At 40.6% G+C, this 20224-nt stretch overlaps 1 protein-coding gene across 2 annotated transcripts in view; it reads left to right on the forward strand.

Annotated features, from left to right (window-relative positions):
• LOC128510703 (kelch domain-containing protein 8B-like) overlaps positions 1–20224 on the forward strand; it is a 103664-nt gene that overhangs the window by 50920 nt on the left and 32520 nt on the right. For both annotated transcript variants that reach the window (XM_053483166.1, XM_053483167.1), the window contains exons 3-4: positions 4477–4641; positions 16653–16877. In XM_053483166.1, the coding sequence (XP_053339141.1) occupies positions 4477–4641; positions 16653–16877 (390 nt within the window). The remainder of the gene's footprint in view (positions 1–4476; positions 4642–16652; positions 16878–20224) is intronic.

Genomic DNA, 20224 nt, shown 5'->3' on the forward strand with positions numbered 1-20224 from the left:
TTAGTTGCATTTCTCATACTGGTACTGTAGATCTGATGGTCATACGATGTATGACACAATGTGTGATAAATGTAGCAACCATTAAAATTTCTATGCTAGTAAAACACAAAATGTTCTGAAATGTATGAGCAAATACAAATAGTGTAAGTACCTGGTTAAAGCTAAAAATAAGCTGATCAATTTTAATGTAATCAGTAGTGTTATGATTTCTTTTTGAAGCCCACGTACATGTCTGTCTGCCTGTCTCTGCCCAACTTATTAAACCAAACATATAAAATTTTGTAAGATTAAAAAGTAAGTTGTACTTCTTTCATCATCAGCAAAACAAACTCTCTGTTTGCTAATCAGAGAATAAATCAGAGAAGTGAAATCGAAAAAATAGATTAGATAAAGATTAAGTTTTGTTTTAAACTACTCCAATGTGTTACTCAATTCATGTATACTGTACCACTCCAGCATGGTTATTGCAGTGCTAAAATATTAACTAATCACAGTAATACTATTCAGTTTAACTTTTCTAATTAATACCCATACAGTAGCAAAATTTTGTTGCTCAGACTGATCTTTGTCTAGTCTCATGTGACTGAATTGAGCTCCCTCATTACAAGCTCGACTTTGTCTTTTCTATTTCTCCTAAAGCTGATTTAAGGTAATGAGTTTAATTCTACACAACAATTTAAGCACTGTATACTTTGAGACAAATCTCTGAGATTTAGAGGTAACGAGCCACAGTTGGGGCACATTTGAGAAGATACAGAAAACGGCTAAAATCTCATTCTAGTCTCAATGACAGCACATTTCTTTACATATGAGTCACACACAAGACAAATATACTGTAAACTATCTCTGAGATTTACACGTAATGAGCCACTTTCTTTTGAGAAAATACAGAAAACGCCTAAATCTCATTTAAGTCTCAAAGACGGCTCATTTCTGTCTGGGAAAAAAGAGGAGATTAACATGAGATCTCATCTTTGAGTTTCTTTGCCATGGGTATCTTTAATATCTAATAAGTACGGTGAATGTTTCATTAAATTCTGTTTAGCCAGTTTTGCAAGATGCTGTGGCATTATCTCGCTAGACAGACAGACATCCAGATAGAAAATTATTCTGGTTTTGGGTCCTCCAATGTTTGAAACGTAATGATATCTGAGAAGGAATGAGTTCTGACCAATGTGCTTTTATTTATATCGATTGTCAAACTGGAGACGCTTCCAATTGATTATTTGTCATATCATTATTCATCACGGTAACACTATCATACTGGTGAGGCTCATATTGGATTTGGAGTCTATCTTAGGAACACTGCATGCATAAGATGGAATAAATGCCCAGTTCCTGGAATTCTTGCTTTTTTAATGCTAAAGAGGCAATTTGGCACAGCTGCACATATCACCCTGACAACTACAAGGAAACATGTATAACATAAGCTTAAATAACATTACAGTACATAAGCTTGGAATTAAACCGGGGACCGTGGACCTACTGTATGAGGCAGCAAAACTACTCTCTATGCCAGTCTGACAGCCACATCAGAAATCCAGAGTATTAAAAATTATAATACTGGTATAAGGACTTCCATCATGACCATATAAACCACTAGTTCTAGTGTATTAACCTAATATTTTACTACAGTAACAGATTCCAGACCACTAAGGTCTGTTTTAGATTTCACACTGAACACCTTTCCTGTGGTCACAATAGAAGAGGATCCGGAAAGAATATAACTGAATTGAGGCTTCGGCTGACAGGAGCGGTCTGTGCTGACAGGAGTCTTTTATTAGTGTGTGCTGGTCTCTGGGCTACAGTCACTTCGTCCTATCTCAGAGTCATTCAGCCATGTATTTACCAGCTTTAATGGAAAAAGCTCCCATATGACCAGTGAGATTACACGATTCAGTAAGCTACAGCACAGGATCTGATTATAACCCTGTCCACAAACTTAATCCTAAATATTAAACTCATACATTGAGCTACAAATCTTATATTGATTTTAATAAAGCTTTTAATTGCTTCTTCCTAAAATGCATGACAGATCACAAAGCAGCACTCTAAGCATTTTTTAGTTTTGTTTGCATCTACTCATGATGTTAATAAACAAATTTAGACGGTAGAGTAATGGCATCCTCATTTATACCCCCATAACCCTGACCAAGCAGTTAATAGAAATAAATGAGTGAAAACAAGATAAATGTATTATTATAATAAAAATATCTGACTTGCTTCATTTTGTGCAATTTTTTTGTTGCTCCCCACATGATGCTAGTCCCAATACATACTGTACTTTACAGTATGTTCTAACCAGATGCCCTACAAACCCTCCTGGCATGCTGCTTGTATCTTGATCTATAACACATAATCTTTTTCATTATGAGTAGTGTATTTACAGTACAGTATGTTTGGTTCACATCTCTAATATGCATAAAGGATCTGCTTTTTTTGTTGTTGTTTTACAATGGTTCTGTAACAGTAACAAAATCATCTCTGTGTATAGGGAAGTTGGTCCCTCTGCTCTTACCGCATGAACGTCTCCAAACAATTTTTCCTCATTTATTACTTGCTGAGTTGTGATTACTTTTCTGTCTTCAGCAAAGAGTAACCATCTGAGTCAGCAAAAACCCTCCTGCTGCATTGGGGTATGTGTTTAAAAGAAAGAGTGAGAGATAAAGAAAGAAGTTTGTGGTAATGGAGTGTCTTAGTTTTCTAGTGCATACTACAGGTAGTTCTAATAAGTTATACTATTCTTTTTTAAATCATGTTGCATTGAGAAAAGCAGGTTAACACAGTCTCATATAATACTCTCACAATATGTAACAGTTCATTCGGGTAATTTCACAAAAATAAATGAAATGCTTTGTCACATTGTTGTTGGTGGAGGAGGCTGTTATTTACTGTGGATATGGTCAGGACCAAGGCAAGGCAAGTTAATTAAATTAAACATTTTATACACAATAGTACATTTAAGGTGCTTTACATAAAAGATGAGAAAATAATCATAAAAAAATAGAAAATAAAAGCACCAAAACTTTTTAAATTATTTAAATTTGATTTAAAATAAAAAACAGTTTGTAGTGGCACTTTTAAAACTACTTAAACTTTGATTAAGAATCAAAATAAATCGTAAAGTTAAGAAACATAAAATACAGTGCAGTCAGTTCGGATGTAGCACATTGCTCATTCAATAAATGCACAGCTAACCAGATGAGTTTTAAGTCTAGATTTAAATGTGACTAATGTTTTAGCACAGCTGATCTCTTCTGGAAGCTGGTTTCAACTGCGAGAAGCATAATGGCTAAAAGTCCCCTTGTTTTGTGTGAACCCTGGGTGTTACTAACTGACTCGATCCTAACGATCTAAGTGGTCTGTTAGGTTTATATTCAGGGAGCATATCTGCAATGTATTTAGGTCCTAGGCGATTGAGTGATTTATAAATAAGTAAAAGGACTTTAAAATCTATTCTAAATGTTACAGGAAGCCAGTGTAAGGACCTGAGGACTAGTGTGATGTGATCAGATTTTCTGTTTCTAGTCACAATTCTGGTAGCAGCGTTCTGGATGAGCTGCAGCTGTCTAATGGTCTTCTTGGGAAGGCCGGTGAGGAGACCATTACAATAATCCACCCTGCTGGTGATAAAGGCCTGGACAAGTTTCTCCAAGTCTTGGAAACAAAAAATCTAGTTCTTACAATGTTTTTAAGATGATAGTATGCTGATTTAGTTACTGCTTTGACATGACTACTGAAACTAAGGTCTCTCTCCAAAATCCCCCCAAGATTACCAAGGAGTATAACAAGGAGAGTAATTGCTCAAAGTTTTGTCTCTCTCTTTTCTTTTTTTTTGACTGCACACCCCCCCCCCCTTTTATTACCCCTTCTGCTGTTCCTGTCTGCTTTTTTATTCTTTGCACATCTATATTTATCTTTATATTTACAGAAGATTTGTGGACGTAAGGGGAATGACGCCCAAAACCCTTGCAAAGGGTTCATAATTTATTAACAAATCATGTTTGATGGCATGGAGCAAACATTATTTATTGGAAATGCAGTATTCTCTTGGGTAAGGAAAATAAAAACTGCAAGCAGGCTAAATCAGTCAGACAGGACCACCAGGATTACAAGCCCCTAATGGCCAATCTGAGTCTAGATGTAGGTGTATTAATGAGAGCTGTGTCTGGCTCTGTTAATTAGAGTTATTGAAAAAAAATATATAATAGAAAATTTTTAACATCAGAGTAGAATTAATACTACTGTAAGTACATAATGTTACCAACAGAAAGAAAAACATCTCCATTTAAACATTTATTGTACATAGTACACAGAGTGACTCATATCCACTCAGTCATCTATCATTTCTTGTTTTATCAGCAGGGGAAAGATGGCATTCAGGAGAGTGCAGCAAAACTAATAATTTTGTCTTTGTCTCACTCCCCCTCTCTATTTTTCTCTCACTCTCTCTCTCTCTCTCTCTCTGGCTCTCAGATGGAAAGGTATATGCGCTAGGGGGTATGGGTTCTGACACCAGTCCACAAGCACTGGTGAGAGTCTATGAGCCAGTTAAGGATCAGTGGCTGTCCCTGGCCTCCATGCCCACTCCCCGCTATGGAGCGTTTTCCTTCCTGCAGGGCAACAAGCTTTACGTTCTCGGTAAGCCCATCCATCCTTTACCTCTACAGAGAGAGATTTGTTTTAGAATTAGTGATTGCCATGTATGTGTCACAATGCATCAATATAAGACAAAGGTTTCTGAGGTTGTCTTGTATACTGTATATAAAAATGTTGTAATGTTGTATATAGAAATGATGTTCTCAACTTTCTTGCACACAGAAGAAATAGTTAGCATAAACATTTGTGTAGTAAACTATAAAAACCAAATAGAGTATAGAATTAAATGAGCAGTTGTGATTGAATGTAGACTTCTAAAGGGTACCTAGCAATGGATGTATTGCCATTCACTACATTTCCAAAGTTACTTGTTCATGAACTGTAACAAGTGTCCATCAGATTCACATCTTTAAACATCCTAAACAAAAACATGCTTCATTCCTTCCACCTCCCAAAAACCAGTAAATGGACCGGTTGTGTTAAATAGCCCATGGGTGTAAATGTGCTCATAGAGCAATGTGTCTGAAGTGCAATTACTGCTTTATGGTCATGGATCTGAATTTAAGCCGAATGGCTAATGAAGATGAATAAATGAATTTCGATGCAAAATATGCTAAAAATGCATGTTTTACTCATAAAACTTATTATACATCATAACTGTTTTACCTATTTTGCAAATACTTGTTTTTCTTTTAAAGTTTATTGATGAGTCCTTCATTTGACATTAGAATTATTTAGGGACTAGAGTGAAACTGTATGTAATTCCAAGAGTATAAGTCAGGATACACTAGCAGAGTTATAAATGATATATATTTTGTAGTAAAAAAAAAAAAAAGTCTTTAGTTTCATGATCCATGTATCCATGAACATTTTACTTTTACTCTTTCATTGCGTAACCATTCCTTGGACGTTCACTCTCCTGAGAATTGCCAATGAGATAATGGAACCATAAAACACCACAAGCCTCAGGCAACTGCATATACTGTATCTCTCAGCCACCCAGATCATTAACGAGAGACATAACTGACCAGCCATCAACCAAAAATTCTTTAAAACAAGCTTGTCCCTGGCACATAGCATGAAAAAAAATTTAAGCATTGTCTACCCAAATAGTCTCAGAAGAATAAACTATTTGGTCACATTCCTTGGAAAATGTGTGTGTTTGCATACACATATGTATGGAATAAATACTCAGATGGGGTAGAATAGTCAGTAATTACAATGTGTCTGATTTCCATGCTAGATAGTGTCACAATATTCAGGCAGTATGGCAGACAGGGTAATAACACCTGGTAATTGTTCATGCTGTGCCAAGGCTGATTATCAGTACAACTCCTTGGAGACAGGATCTGAAATGTGTTCTTCACCAGAGGGGCAGTACTTTGCATTTCTCATAACTCTGTTTTTTGTACTCTGTTCCTAGAAAAAATATTCCTTAGAACTAACCGCAAGTTCCCCATTCTGATTGGTCAGAAGGTTTTGATTCATTTTTACAGCACACCTCAGTCAGATGTTTAACTTACGTTTTCTGCTACAGTAAAGTCTTCAGGATCGAGAACTTTGCGATGTGTCCATAACATGACAATGTGCATTATATTTGTTTTGTTAACTTCAAGAGAAAGAAAAAAAGACAGGCTTCCACATCACTCCATCACTGTTCTTTCTGCAGTGACGGCATGCTCCTTGGGGTTTTTCTTACTTAACGCTCTACAGTGGCTAAATGTAGTTGTCAACTTCAGAGTCGCTGTGATAATCTCACTAGGGAAAAAACAGTGGAATTGTCACGAACCAGCCCAATCAGCCTAGCACATCCAGGTCATAACCCCTCCCAGGCCTTTTCCCGCTTCTTCACCCAACCACCTGAGTGCACCTGCCACAAATCAGACTACCTGGTCTGGGCTTTTAAACAAAGCCAGAGATCTTCTTCCCTGCGAATGTATACTACAAACGTATTAAACTGATTTAGTCTAGTACAGTGAAAAACCTTGAATTTACAATTCATTAATTCATTCCGGACGCGGGCTCATATTCCAAAACGCTCATAAACCAAATTAAAGTTTTCCATAAGAAATAATGGAAACTCAAATTATTCATTTCTCAGCCCAAAAAATAAATACATAAAATTAATTAACACAAAATATTAAGTAAAAATAAAAAAAATAACCTGCACTTTACCTTAAAAAAAAAGTAGAAATAAATCCCGACAGATAAGTGTTTCCGTTTGTGCACGCAGGCACTGTGTATGTGTGAGGCTAAAATAAGGAGCCCCTCCCCCTCTCCCCCTTCTTGCCTTACAGTTACCCTTCCTCCACTCTTTTCACATACACATGCGCACACAATGGAAACACTGTTTTATCGGAAAAATAAACAATAAATCTTTCTAATGACACTCGATTTAGCGACACACTAACGGAATCACTGCTGTAAAGTAAATAAATAAAACAGATGAACCTGCACTTTACCTTTAAAAAGAATGACAGAGCAGTGTTTCTGTGTAGAGCAGAGAAAAAGTGTGTGTGTGTCTGTGAAGGTGAAAGTAGGAGGGGACTGTGTGTGTGTGTGTGGCACTGTGTCCAATGACCCATGCGCACACAGACAAAAAGCAGAGCCTTAAGCAGAGAGAGAAAATGGATTTTTAACCTCTCTAATGAGACTTGCTTTTGCTTGCATTATTGATCATGCATGCTGTACACACACGCATACAGACACAAAATAAAATATGTTTTACGCGCACACATATGGTCACACTGTTATAGTAAACAGTACATGCGTGCACGAATGTTGATTATACCAGCAAGAGATGCGCACTAAGACCCAGCAGGGAGACGATTACCCACAATTCTGCAGCACAAGAGAGAGAAAAACTGTTGGCTCAGTTGTGATCACATGACGTTCGGCTTTCACTGTAGTTTGTTCCTATGTTTTGACCCTGCCTGTTTCTTGGATTTCGTTTTGTGTCTCGCCCTCTGGATCTTTGCTTGTGTTTTATACATCTATTGTATGACCTCACCTGTTTATTCGACTCTCAATTGTGGATCACGCTTCTGGATTTTACTCTCCCACAAACTGCATGAGTTATGTGCTTGTGAGTAGTTTTACCTTCTGCTGGATTTTCTTTCCAAGCAGCAGACCGCGCACCCTCTGCCTTACCCGGATACACTTGCTCCGTCAGAGATCCTTTCTCGGGCTCCACTCCTGGGTTTGCGAAATCTCCCTCACATCATCAGCCCGCCTCCTCTCCAGTCACAAGGGATTTCCTCTTCATCTGGACCGATCATTCTCACACACACACACACACCTAGCATCTCTTCTTTGCTCCTGCTGCAGCTACTGTTTATTATTCCTGTGTGTAAAAATAAAGCTCTCCTTTGCTCCTGCTGCAGCTACTGTTTGTTATTTCTGTGTGTAAAAATAAAGCTCTCAAAAGAAACACAGTTTGTCTGCTGTTGGGCTCATTCTAGTTCAGCACCACCTGTGACAGCATACATCGGCCATGATGAACCCAGCGGACTTGGAACAACTCAGACAGGCTCTTTCCCAACCAGGATGGATGGTAACCCAACAGGTTACCCAAATACTCTCCTCCATCTCCTCACAACTGCGACAGCTCCTAGCTGCACCTCCTCCAACTACGTCAACCACTATGCACCAAGAACCCCATTCTTCCAAATCCGCGACCAGATGATGGTGCACTGGGAACCTGACGCCATTTTGTCTTCCAATGATCAATGATTGTCTCCCAAATTATTCACCGAGGAGAGGAGAAGGGTGTTTAACTGCTCCCACTCTGGTCAGGATGCCGCCGGGCAGTTACTGGAGCTCCGCCAAGGCCTCCGTTTGGTGTATAATAACGCAATCAAGTTATGCACATTGGCTGCATCCACCAATTGGGACCCCAAGCTCTCTACGATGCCTCCCTTCATGGTCTTACTGAGAGAGACCAGCATCACCTCGTCCAGGTGTTGCCCAGCAATCTTAACAGCCTCATAGCGCTTACAGGACACACGGACGTTCAGCTTAAGACGTTAAACCCAACCAGCATTCTTCGCCAGACCCAGATCTTCAGCTCCACAAAGGCTTTAGTCTGGTTCTTGTCTTTATTGTGGGCAACCCGGCCACTCCCGTCTCCAATGGCTGTTAAAGGCCAAACCCCTCCGGTGAGACTAGGGACCCTGGAGGGGCCAACCCATAACCTTTCCCCTAGCCAATGCCCACTTCTGCCGGCCATCCTAGTATCACATGGCAAATCTCACAAGGTATTTGCACTCATCGACTCCGGTTCGGACCAGAATCTCATCTCAGAATGCAAGGTGAAGGACTTCAACCTCCTGATGTATTCCTTCGACAACCCACTGGCCGTTTGGGCCCTCGATGGCACCCCCCTGTCCGTCATTACCCATTGCACGGTCCCGGTAATCCTACAGGTGTCTGGTAACCACACTGAAGACCTCACTTTCCTGGTCATGCGCCACGCCCACCCACCTCTGGTTTTTGGATGTCCATGGCTGACCCGTCACAATTCTCACATAGATTGTTCAGAAGTGGGGTCTCTCTTGTTTAACGTCCTGTCTGAAATCAGGTAACTATCCGGCTATTACACCTTCTACCAACAAAGACTTCCCCGACCTCCCAGCTGTTCCTCTTGACTACACAAATCTTAAACAGGTGAGTAATAAGTTACGAGCCCTCTCGCTACCACCCCACAGACCCTATGATTTTGCCATTGACCTTCTCCCAGGCACAACGCCTCCCAGGCGAAGGTTATACTGGCTATCTTCCGAGGAAAGGGAGGTCATGGATAAATATATCTTAGAGCCCCTAGCTGCTGGAATCATCCGCCTTTCGTCTTCCCCTGCTGGGGCTGACGATCCTGATGGGTCCAGCCAAAGGAGAGGTGGTAACCGATTGGCCACCACCAATGACCCGAAGGGATCTCCAACGCTTTCTCGGGTTCGCCAACTTTTACTGCAGTATCATTAGGGACTACAGCTCAGTGGCAGACCCTCTTACCTCTCTCACTTTTTTTAAGAACCCCTTCCAGTGGTCTAATCAGGCAAAGGAGGCTTTCTCCAAGCTCAAGACCCGATTCACCTCACTTGAGTACCTCAAGTCAGCAAAACAACCAAAGAACTCCCGTCAAGCCAGGTGGTCACTATTCTTCTCACGCTTCAACTTTTCTCTATCTTACCGACCGGGTAACAAGAACACCAAACCTGACGCTCTCTCATGTCAGTTCATCCAGGTTACAGATGACTCTCCGGTAGCTACCATTCTGCCGTCCCACTATCTCATGGGAGCAGCCTTCCTAAACATTGAAACCCTAGTCAAGCAGACATTAAACCAGGACCCCGGTCCACCAGATGCCCTGGTCCACCAGATGCTGCTAGGCATGCTCTTCGTTCCACCTGCGGTACGCTCCCAAGTCTTAGAATGGGGCCACAACTCACAATTAGCCTGTCATCCTGGTGGGGCCCGTACTCTGGCACTGATTTGGCAACGTTTCTGGTGGTCCCCAATCAGAGAAGACACGCTGCGGTTTGTCAGCGCTTGTGACGTCTGCGCCCGTAACAAGACTAGCAACAAACCACCAGATTGCTTACAGACCTTAGTCCCATATTGCATTAGACTTCATCACAGAATTCCCAAAATGGGAAAAAGAGCCACTCCTGACCATCGTCGACCATTTTTCTAAGGCTGCTCACTTTGTCATTCTGTCTAAGCTCCCTTCAGACAAAGAGACAGCTGAGTTACCTATCCGCCATGTCTTTCGCCTCCACAGCTTTCCTCCGGATCTCGTTTCAGATCGTGGGTCCCAGTTCTCCGCCCAGTTCTGGACAGCATTCTGCAGACTGATTGGAGCTACTCCCAGCCTTTTATCTGGCTACCACCCCCAAACCAACGGCCAGACTTAAAGAGCCAACCAAGACTTTAAAACAGTCGTCCGTTGCATGACCACCCATGATCCACTCTCCTGGACACAAATGTTGCTGTGGATCGAATATGCACACAACTCACTACCTACAGCTTCCACTGGCCTCTTACCATTTCAGTGCAGTCTGGGTTATCAACCTCCTCTTTTTCCACCCCAAGAGGAGTAAGTCGCAGTCCCCTCAGCCCAGGCCTTCATTTGACGCTGCAAGACGACCTGGCTGCGGGCTAGGGCCAGGCTCCGCCACTCGATAGCACTCTTCAAACATCAAGCAAATCACAGATGCTCAACTGCCCCAGGATACCGTGTTGGACAAAGGATCATGCTTTCTAAGGTAATCACCCCGTGCACAGTTGGACTACTCATTTTATCCACCATGCGGCGCATCAATTCCTCGTTTCACGTCTCTCAGATAAAACCCATAATCTCATGCCCAATGAGTCCACCATATGCCTGGGGGGCAGTGTACTGTCACGAATCAGCCTGATCAGCCTAGCACCTCCAGGTCTTAACCCCTCCCATGCTTTTGTCCGCTTCTTAACCCAATCACCTGAGTGCACCTGCCACCAATCAGGCTACCTACTTTGGGTTTCAAAAGAAAGCCCAAGATCTTCTTCCATGCCGATGTATCTTACTTGCGCGCCTTACTTATTAAACTGACTTAGTCTAAAAGTTTGTTCCTGTGTTTTGACCCTGCCTGTCTCTTGGATTTTGTTTTGTGTCCCACCCCCTGGATCTTTGCTGTGTTCAGATTCATCTATTGCAGGGGTCTCCTAATCCAGCCCTGGAGGGCCAGTGTCCAACACAGTTTGGTGATTCTTCTTCTCAAGCATAGCTGATTCAACTTGTTAATTACTAGGTTCAGTAGATGTGTTTAGGTGTTGGTGAATTACAATCTGTGCTGATCACTGACCCTTCAGGATTGGATTTGGAGACCCCTGATCTATTGTATGACTTCACCCGTTTATTTGACTCTCGATTGTGGATCACACTGGATTTTACTGCCCTAGCTGCTGGATTATTGTTATCGACCCTGCCCGCCCCATCGACCCTGATTTTCATCAAACCGGAGTGGTAAACCAGCAGGCTCGGACTTTCACCTTCTGCCGGATTTTCTCTCTAAGCAGCAGACGTTGCAATCGCACACTTTCTGCCCACCCAGGTACACACGATCTGCCGGAGATCCTCTCTCGCGCTCCACTTCCGGGTTTGCGAAATCTCCAGCACATCATCAGCCTGCCTTGTCTCCAGTCACAAGGGATTTCCCCCATTCATTCGGACTGCTCATTCTCACACACACACACACACGCATACACACCCAGCATCTCTTCTTTGCTCCTGCTGCAGCTACTGTTTATAATTCCTGTGTGTAAAAATAAAGCTTTCAATAGAAACACTGTCCACTATTGGGCTCATTCTCTGTCAGCACCGCCCATGACAGGAATATCATTTTACACTTCTCCGCAGAGAAAAAAAAGTGGAAATCGATGAGTTCTCTAAGGTTATAATGCTTGAGCAATAACACGCAAAAACGTCTTTTTGAGCCGAATGAAATCAGTGTGTTCTTCATTGTTCAAGTTATTATTCTGCTAGTTGTGTTACTGTGGATCAACCTATAATGGCATGCGAGCTACTTTGTCACAGTTTGCTAGCATGTAATTAAATCTATTAGTCCTTGTGTCTCTATTTGTGAAAGGAGATGCCACTATCAAATCATTAGTTCACACTGTGCGCTACATCATACGGACTGACATCTTCAATTAGACTGATTTTCTTAAAATGTGGTGCTTCTGGGTCCGTTTTCTAAGGCAGCTTTATTATTCAAAACCTCAAGTTATTGGCATATGTTTTACACTGGATACCAGGGCTTGGAACTGGCAATGAGGATGCTTTATATTTTATTCAAGCATGGGGTTAAGGCCCATTGGGACCGGCACTGTATCTAGTGGCTAGGGTTTGGGCATTGGGTGTGATGGAACCTGGGTCTCCCGCATGGCAGGCAAGAAACCGACCACTGAGCCAGCAATGCTCAATCTCTTGTTAAAAATAGAAATGAAAATACTCGTTAAGGTGTTCAGCAGGCTGGACAAACACATACAAAGCAAAATTAATCTTTCAATAAAATCTTTCAATAAAAAATAAGGGTGTAGCTATAATATCTTTAAGAATTTTGGACATATTCCATATGGAAATTTATTTTGGTCGTAAATTTGGCTAGCTGATATTTCAACAAATAAATGACTTTTTTGGTTTTAGAAACTGAAATGCAGAGTTACACAATATGCCATAGTTCATGTCTTGAAACCAACTGTGAGGATTTTTGTTTGAGTGGCTTATTGGTGGAAGAAATTGAAGTTACACACTACAATCAGACGGCAGTAACAGACTGATAATAATAGAGTTCCAGCGACAACAAACTGACTGAGGATTTGATAGAGGAACATGTTCTACCATCAACCATACAAGTCTATTAGAACCAAAATAGCAACATGTCTTCTGGGAGTCCAAAAAAAAGTCTTAATGGCTTTTACACACATGCCTCTTTTGCTCTTGTGAGTGTCTCACATGATCATGCTGTAGAAGTCAGAGACATCCGACCCTGCTGACAAAATGATACACACACATAAACTGCACTGCATTCTGAGTGCTTTAATCAAAGCACTGTGCCTTGAGAGAATGGCTCTGATCTGTGGTTGAGTGATATGCTCGGGGCTCACCCCAGACCTCAGCTTGTCAGGGCGGGTATGCTTGCTAAGAGGCAGAGGGAGAACCCACATACACACAGGAGTGCAACAGAGTGACATAAAGAACAGAGCTGTTGTATTGTTTCTCTTGTGACATCTGAGTCGTAACCTGCTTTTGTCTCACTGATAAGACACAAAATGGACTAAGATCACAAAGAATTATTTATACGGTTTTGGTCCTGGTAGGGATTACATGTGCACGAACATTGTCGCTTTCTTTCTCTCGGTCTGTCTCACTCTCTCTGAAAAAGTTTATGATTAAAGTGTTTTATGACTGACACTATTATAGTGTTTTAACACTATGGCCAAAGCAATTTAACAATCACGATTAAAATGGACACTTAAAAGGACATCAATTACCTTAAAAGATTTATTAAAGAAATGTTTGTATTATTTAATTAATTGAAATAAAATATAACAGCAGATCGTGCTATGATTAGATTAGAATAGATTAGGTTAGATTAGATTGGATATAATTAGTGATTCTTGATGAGGAGCTGCCAGCTGAGCACTTCCTTCATGTTCCTCCAAAACACAGCTCAGTTTGTGCTCAGTGCTGAGAGAGGAGGCAGTTTGTGATGATGGCTGTGCTTTTATTGAAATATTCCTCTCTAATCTGGTTATACATCGAACAGATCAGAGTGAAGTGCATCTCTGTTTCTACTACCTGTACAGTAGGTAACAGTTTACAGAGTCCCTGTTCTCTCGGTTTTTAAGTAATTGTATGTCTTCCTTTTTTAATCTGACTTTCTGTTGCAAACATTATCATTTGTTAGCAGGCCCAAATTGATATGCGGGCAGCAACAGCAAGCTTGCTTGGTGAGATGTGGAATTTCAGACAGGCGACAGCACCAAACTGAGCCTAATTCAGTTGTTTCTGTGGAAGTCTGCTGGGATATAGATAGAACAGCGGGGAAATCATATTAAGGCTATACATGAGAGATGAGTCTGGATGGTAGCACACACTATTTATGGCGACGCGATTTCATTCATGACCCTGCAGGTCTGTCTGTAGTGACGCAAGGGTTCAATAACAGATTGCCCCATCTCGGCCTTCCTGCATTCTCTCTCCATCTACATTGGCACACACAAGTTGCTTCCTGAAATAGCATCCCAGGTGTGGGTTCGAAGGAGGTGAGCATGCTGTTTGCTGAGGAATTGTGTCTATGACCTTGTTTTACAAGAGTGATTTTGAATCACCAGTTATTAGCAAACATTCTTAGTTTAGTTTTTATTAATTAATAAAGCTATCTATCTATCTATCTATCTATCTATCTATCTATCTATCTATCTATCTATCCATCCATCCATCCATCCATCCATCCATCCATCCATTCATTCATCCATCCATCCATCCGCCAGCCAGCCAGCTCTACATTTGACCCTTAATTGTGTAACAATGCTAATGTAACAAGGGTTTTAAGACCAGTGACCTGAAATAAAAATATTCCATCTTCTGTCATCTTCTCCTCTCTGTTTTCCAACCAAGCAAAAAACATTTGGTCCATAAACATCATTAGCTAATGAACTGCCACATTAGCATACACACAAAGAAACACTGTATTCTGTACAGGGGTTTTGCACATTTGTCAAATGTAAGCCATCACTTTTTTTTTTAAAACTTGTCCTAGATTTTCCACCCAAGGACCTAAACCACCCATTATGCTTAAATGTTAAAATGAACATTCAAAGCTTTCAAATCATAACCACATTTTAAATAACCACTTGTGATACAAATTGCATGTAGAGTCAGGTTGCCTTCATGAATAATGATGATAATTACAGTATAACTATAATAACAGCTATTACAACTTAAATAGTTGATTGTGATTTTGTCATAAGTAAATTCTTTTGCCTAGATATGTCACATGGTTGTACTACACCACTACATCATTTCTTTCTAATGTAGTGTGGTACTGTACTGTAAGTGTGACAATCTGGTGTGTGTGTGTGTGTGTGTGTGTGTGTGTGTGTGTGTGTGTGTGTGTGTGTGTGTGTAGTCCACGCTTTAGCAAGGGTGCATATGGCTCACAGCAAACAGGCCGTCTGTCCACAGAGCTGGGAGACTCGAGTCTGGGCCAACACCAGATGCACACAAGCATACGCGCCTGTTACTCCTTTTCATGAACTCTTTTTGATTATGGTTGTCTTTATTTTCTTGAATAAATTTGCTTCAATTAAAGGTTAGATTGTGTTTGCATTTTCAGCGAGAGGCTAATTAGTTTAATTTCTTTTCATTTTAAAATACCTTTAATGTTATCCTGGTTGGCTGTATTTCCTCTGTATTTTTGCATTGGTTCTTCTTTTCACAGTTTTTTCTAAGAGCTCCTTAAATTTTAACGATTGAAATCAACCAGCTTAAAGAATTGCACAAACACTTTAAACAGACTCCCGGCCTGCTTTCCTCTCTCCGTCTCTCTGTTCTTCGTCTCTTTCTCCCGGGATGTACTGAACTTCAGATAGCACTGCGTCTTTTGCACCTCTCCTCCACAGTCCTGCCTTTTGTTTTTCCTGCAGTCTATGTGTGCTTTCTGCTGCTCTCCAGTTCTTTGTCCCAGGGCAGTCTGAACAGTGCCAGGAATAGATGGAGATCAGACATACAGGAGTCAGAGTAAGCAAGAGAGACTGGGAGTTATGGTAAAAGAGAGAAAAAGAGCGAGACAGAAGGATTTTATAAATAGTAGAGGGCTTGTTTGCATTAAATTGCAGCTTATTCTGGTTTTAATTCTGTTGCCTTCTCAATGCAACCGATTATTAATACAGCTGCTTAATGGATACTCCGAAATTGAATTTTAACCTCCATAACCGTTTCATTTTTAATTAAACCTGCTGGGGACCAGACAAATACCACACACCCCCACCTCATCTCTATCAACTACATTGCCATACACACACTTACACCACACACAAGCAAATACATATTTAATGGCAGTATTATAAATATACCCATAGGCACAGTAGTCAGGTCTGGTTAAGACAAGAAGACAAAATAGCAGGGGGAGGTCAGCGTGCACCATGTAGCCCATTTCCATCAAAAAGATACAGCTGTTTGGTTGTATAGCCTTATTTTGAGCAACATTATCTGCTGCAAAAGAGGTGGCTCTCAGGCAGCAAAATAGACTTGGCTGTAGCACAAAAACGATTCTTGTCTGGAATAAAAAGCTGGCAACGTCAGGCTCTTTAAGACATTTAAAAGACAAAAGAGGCCTTGGTGAGCTCTGACATCTTAAGCACACACACATACACACGCAAACACACACACAGAGCCAAGGAGAAGATCAGAGTCCAATCAGTTATACAGCCATTGGTATTATGCTGTGAGAATAACTGTGTCCATCAGTCTCTTAATCTGTTCAATCTTTTTCTTGTCTGGGTATCAGGTGGGCGTCAGGGCAAGATGCCAGTGACTGCATTTGAGGCCTTTGACCTGGAGATGAAGAGCTGGACGCGCTACCCATGCATCCCAAGCCGCAGGGCCTTCTCCAGCTGCGCTGCCACAGAGCGTGCCTTCTACAGCCTAGGTGGCCTGCAGCAACCCGGCCCTCACAATTTCTACTCTAGACCACACTTCGTCTCCACTGTGGAGGAGTTTGACTCTGAACAGGGTGAGGCATGCTTGTTTCCTTACACATACATTCTGTACACACATGCACTGAGTCAGCAGTGTTGCAAGAAAGAGCTTGAAGCTGTTCATGAAGTTGCTCAGTTTTCACCCCTTCATGCAGTATAGACCTACTGTATGTCAGAAACACAAACAAAAAACAGCTGTAATGTATGAGATAGTATGTACACCTTAAAAATATAATTTATGGAGCCAACTACAAATAAAAATAAAAACATGATTTTGAGACAAAAAATATTCATTCCTCCATATACTATAAAATATTTTTTTTTAAATAAAACGGTCCTGAGCTTCTGTGAGTCACCCCAACAATCCAGTCTTAGTAATAAACAGTCAGCGTAATGTCAGGGATGTCTGGTCTAGAACGAAATAAGATCCCTAGAGGCATGAAAACTTTTACCCAGTGTCAAAATATAAAGTAACATTGCAAGAACTTTGTAGCCAGAAGTGTACATACACTCATCATGAACATGAATATCATGCCAATATTAGGCTAATAATAGTTGTAAATAATAAATCTTTAGTAATCCCATGAATTTGGTACACAACTTTCAATTTATTTTAGGTTTTCTGAAATCAACACAGGGGCACAATTGTACATTAAGGGTCATAATATACGTACATACAGCACTCTTAATATTTGGTTGAAAGTCATGTAACAAGCTTCACCTTGTGAATGTAGCCAGACCCGTTTGGCTGCCATCAGCACGATTCTGACAGAATTCTGGTTGGATATTTAAGCACTCTTTTTTGTGAGATTTGATAGTCGAGACTCCAAAACCCTAAAGCTCACCAGTTACACTCCTTTTTAACAAGGAAATATAAGATTTAGCGGTCTCTGAAATATGCTTGTTAATTTTTACAGCTGAAATAGAGCTCAGATCCTGCATTCTGGCATGTCTGATTTTTTTTCCATTTCACTCCTTTGTATAACATGACATTTAAGTGGGTGTAGTTTTAAATAAACTGCCCAAGATAACTCCTTGGGTGACAAACATTTTCCCAGCCAATCAGAATGCTGAAACCCGAAAACAGCTTGGAAAAAATACCAGATTTTAACCCACTTATGTTCATGACATAGCATAGTAAACGATTTATTGTAAGTATATTTAACAGTTTGGATTCACTGTGACAACCTCATGTTAGCAAACACAAAATTTTAAAAACACTAAAAAGAGCTACAAAAGGCTAGCTTAGGCATTAGTGGTTAGCCACTTTAGGTTTGTTGTTCAAAGTTACCCTACTACTAGCAACCCATTTTAAACCCTTAAAAAAGACAGCCTGTTGGATTTAATGTATTTATTTTTACAATACTAAACAAGTTAAAAGAAAACTTATTTTGTTTATTTTGCTTTTCAGAGAAAATTGCTAGGGAGAGGGTTTTGTTTTTTTAATGGAGCAGCTATTAGCAGCCTAGCGAACCTGCTCACTCTATTTAAACACCCTGCCAGCATGCCTCGTCTTCTCTCGGTTCTAGAGCTCTATATTTTCCCCGGTGGTCCGGGACTTTTATGCAATATTATTTTTAGTTTAAATAGTGATCCGTGCAGTCAATAACGTACAGGCTCTTGCTGGCTTTATTATAACTTTGCACTTGTTTCCTTGTCTAACATGATAATATTAGTCACTATTTATAGCAAGAACAATAGATTCTGTAATACATCTTGACCACATACTGTACAAATCTTAAGGTACCTTTGAAAATGCAACATGCACAGCTTCAAGATGTAGTCAAGCCATCAGCTTTAAAACTGTCTGAGCTGGAGGAGCTGAGCCTTAAGCTGGAGAAGAGTCTTTACCCCCATGTTTTCCTGAAAGCATCATGAACGCTAGCTAATCCAAAGCATTTGGATGTTTAAACAGTAAAGAACAATGTCTCTCGAAAAAGATCCAAATGTGAATTTTCCATAATTGGGCCCCTTAAAATTGACCCTGCTTTATCTATTCCACAATCAGCTTTAATGGGTGTTAGGTTCTTTATCCTGTTGGATGTGAGTTAGGTTCTTTGTCCTATTGGAACATTATATTTTGCCCAAGTTTCAACCATCTAATGATTTTGAAATTATGCAGAAGAGTCTGAGATGAAATTCCTTCCTTCAATGACTTGGTGCACCACTAACGTGCTTTACAGTGCAGTGTTTTTGGGGTTGCATGCCAAAAATTATACTCTTTTAACATGTGTAAACGTGGACATTGAGAAACAAAGTGTGTGGAAAAAGGGTCTCTTTTTATTTAAATAAAACGGTAAGGAGGGAAAGGGGAGAGGAGGGGAGAGACATTGGAAGGAGTTGCATGGAGTTCAGTTCCTTGGCTTCTGTAATTGGCAGTAGGGGTGGGCAATATAACTAAAATCTTCTATCACAGGAGAAGCAATTTTCTACCTCGATAACGATATATATCACAATATAGCAATTTGTATCTGAAAATGCATAAATAAAAATTCAAACACAAAGAAACTGTTTTACATAATGTAATTTTATTTAAACTGTGAATTGCCATTTTTTTTTTTACTTTGGCCATATTTATTTGGATGCTTGGATTTCAGATGATAGAAAAGGTTTGATGTGTTTCCACCACTTGTTAAAACAGTGCACTTGCATACCTTGCAAATCACGTTCGTCTCATTCGTATCACTTTTTCTATACCCAAACCAATTCCACAACACAGACGATGCACCTTTTTTCTTTACAATCTCCTCGTTGTTGGTTTTGTCACATGTAGGCAAACTCACTGCTGCTGCACTGTCTTTTTCCATTGTCGAAGTGTATGTGAAGCCAAACACATCAAAAGTGGGACGAAACCGTGGCACCCGATTGAACCAAATATCTGCGTGGCCAAGTGGACATCGCAGCGCGACTATCTGGATAGCACAGAGATGATCTGGTTTATTTGCACAGCCCGGTGGATCGTGCAGCGCTGCTCGAATCACAAACCTGTGCGACCCACTGTTTTTTATTTTAAAACAATTTATTTAAAATGTCAGAACTGTTTAATATTGTTTCCGCCTTGCCATGCCTGGTTTGTACGTGCGCATACCAGCGGGGTAAAATGTATTTTGATGGTCGGCGCGGTCTATTTCTACCAGAGTCGCGCAGGTTTGTGATTCGAGCAGCACTGCTCAAGTTGGACCGAGCTGCGTGATCCACCGGGTCTGGATATTTGGTCTGCCCACGCCGGCAGAATCGGGTGCCACGGTTTTATCTCGCTTTATATGTGTTTGGCTTCCCATAGAAGTTAATGTGTATTGCGTGGTTACGTAATGTGCAACGTCACGTGATCTCAACCGCGATTAAGACGATAGATCAAAATCTCTATCGGTTGACAAATTTC

The sequence above is a fragment of the Clarias gariepinus genome, chromosome 22 (genome assembly GCF_024256425.1).
Source record: "Clarias gariepinus isolate MV-2021 ecotype Netherlands chromosome 22, CGAR_prim_01v2, whole genome shotgun sequence".
Lineage (NCBI taxonomy): Eukaryota > Metazoa > Chordata > Actinopteri > Siluriformes > Clariidae > Clarias > Clarias gariepinus.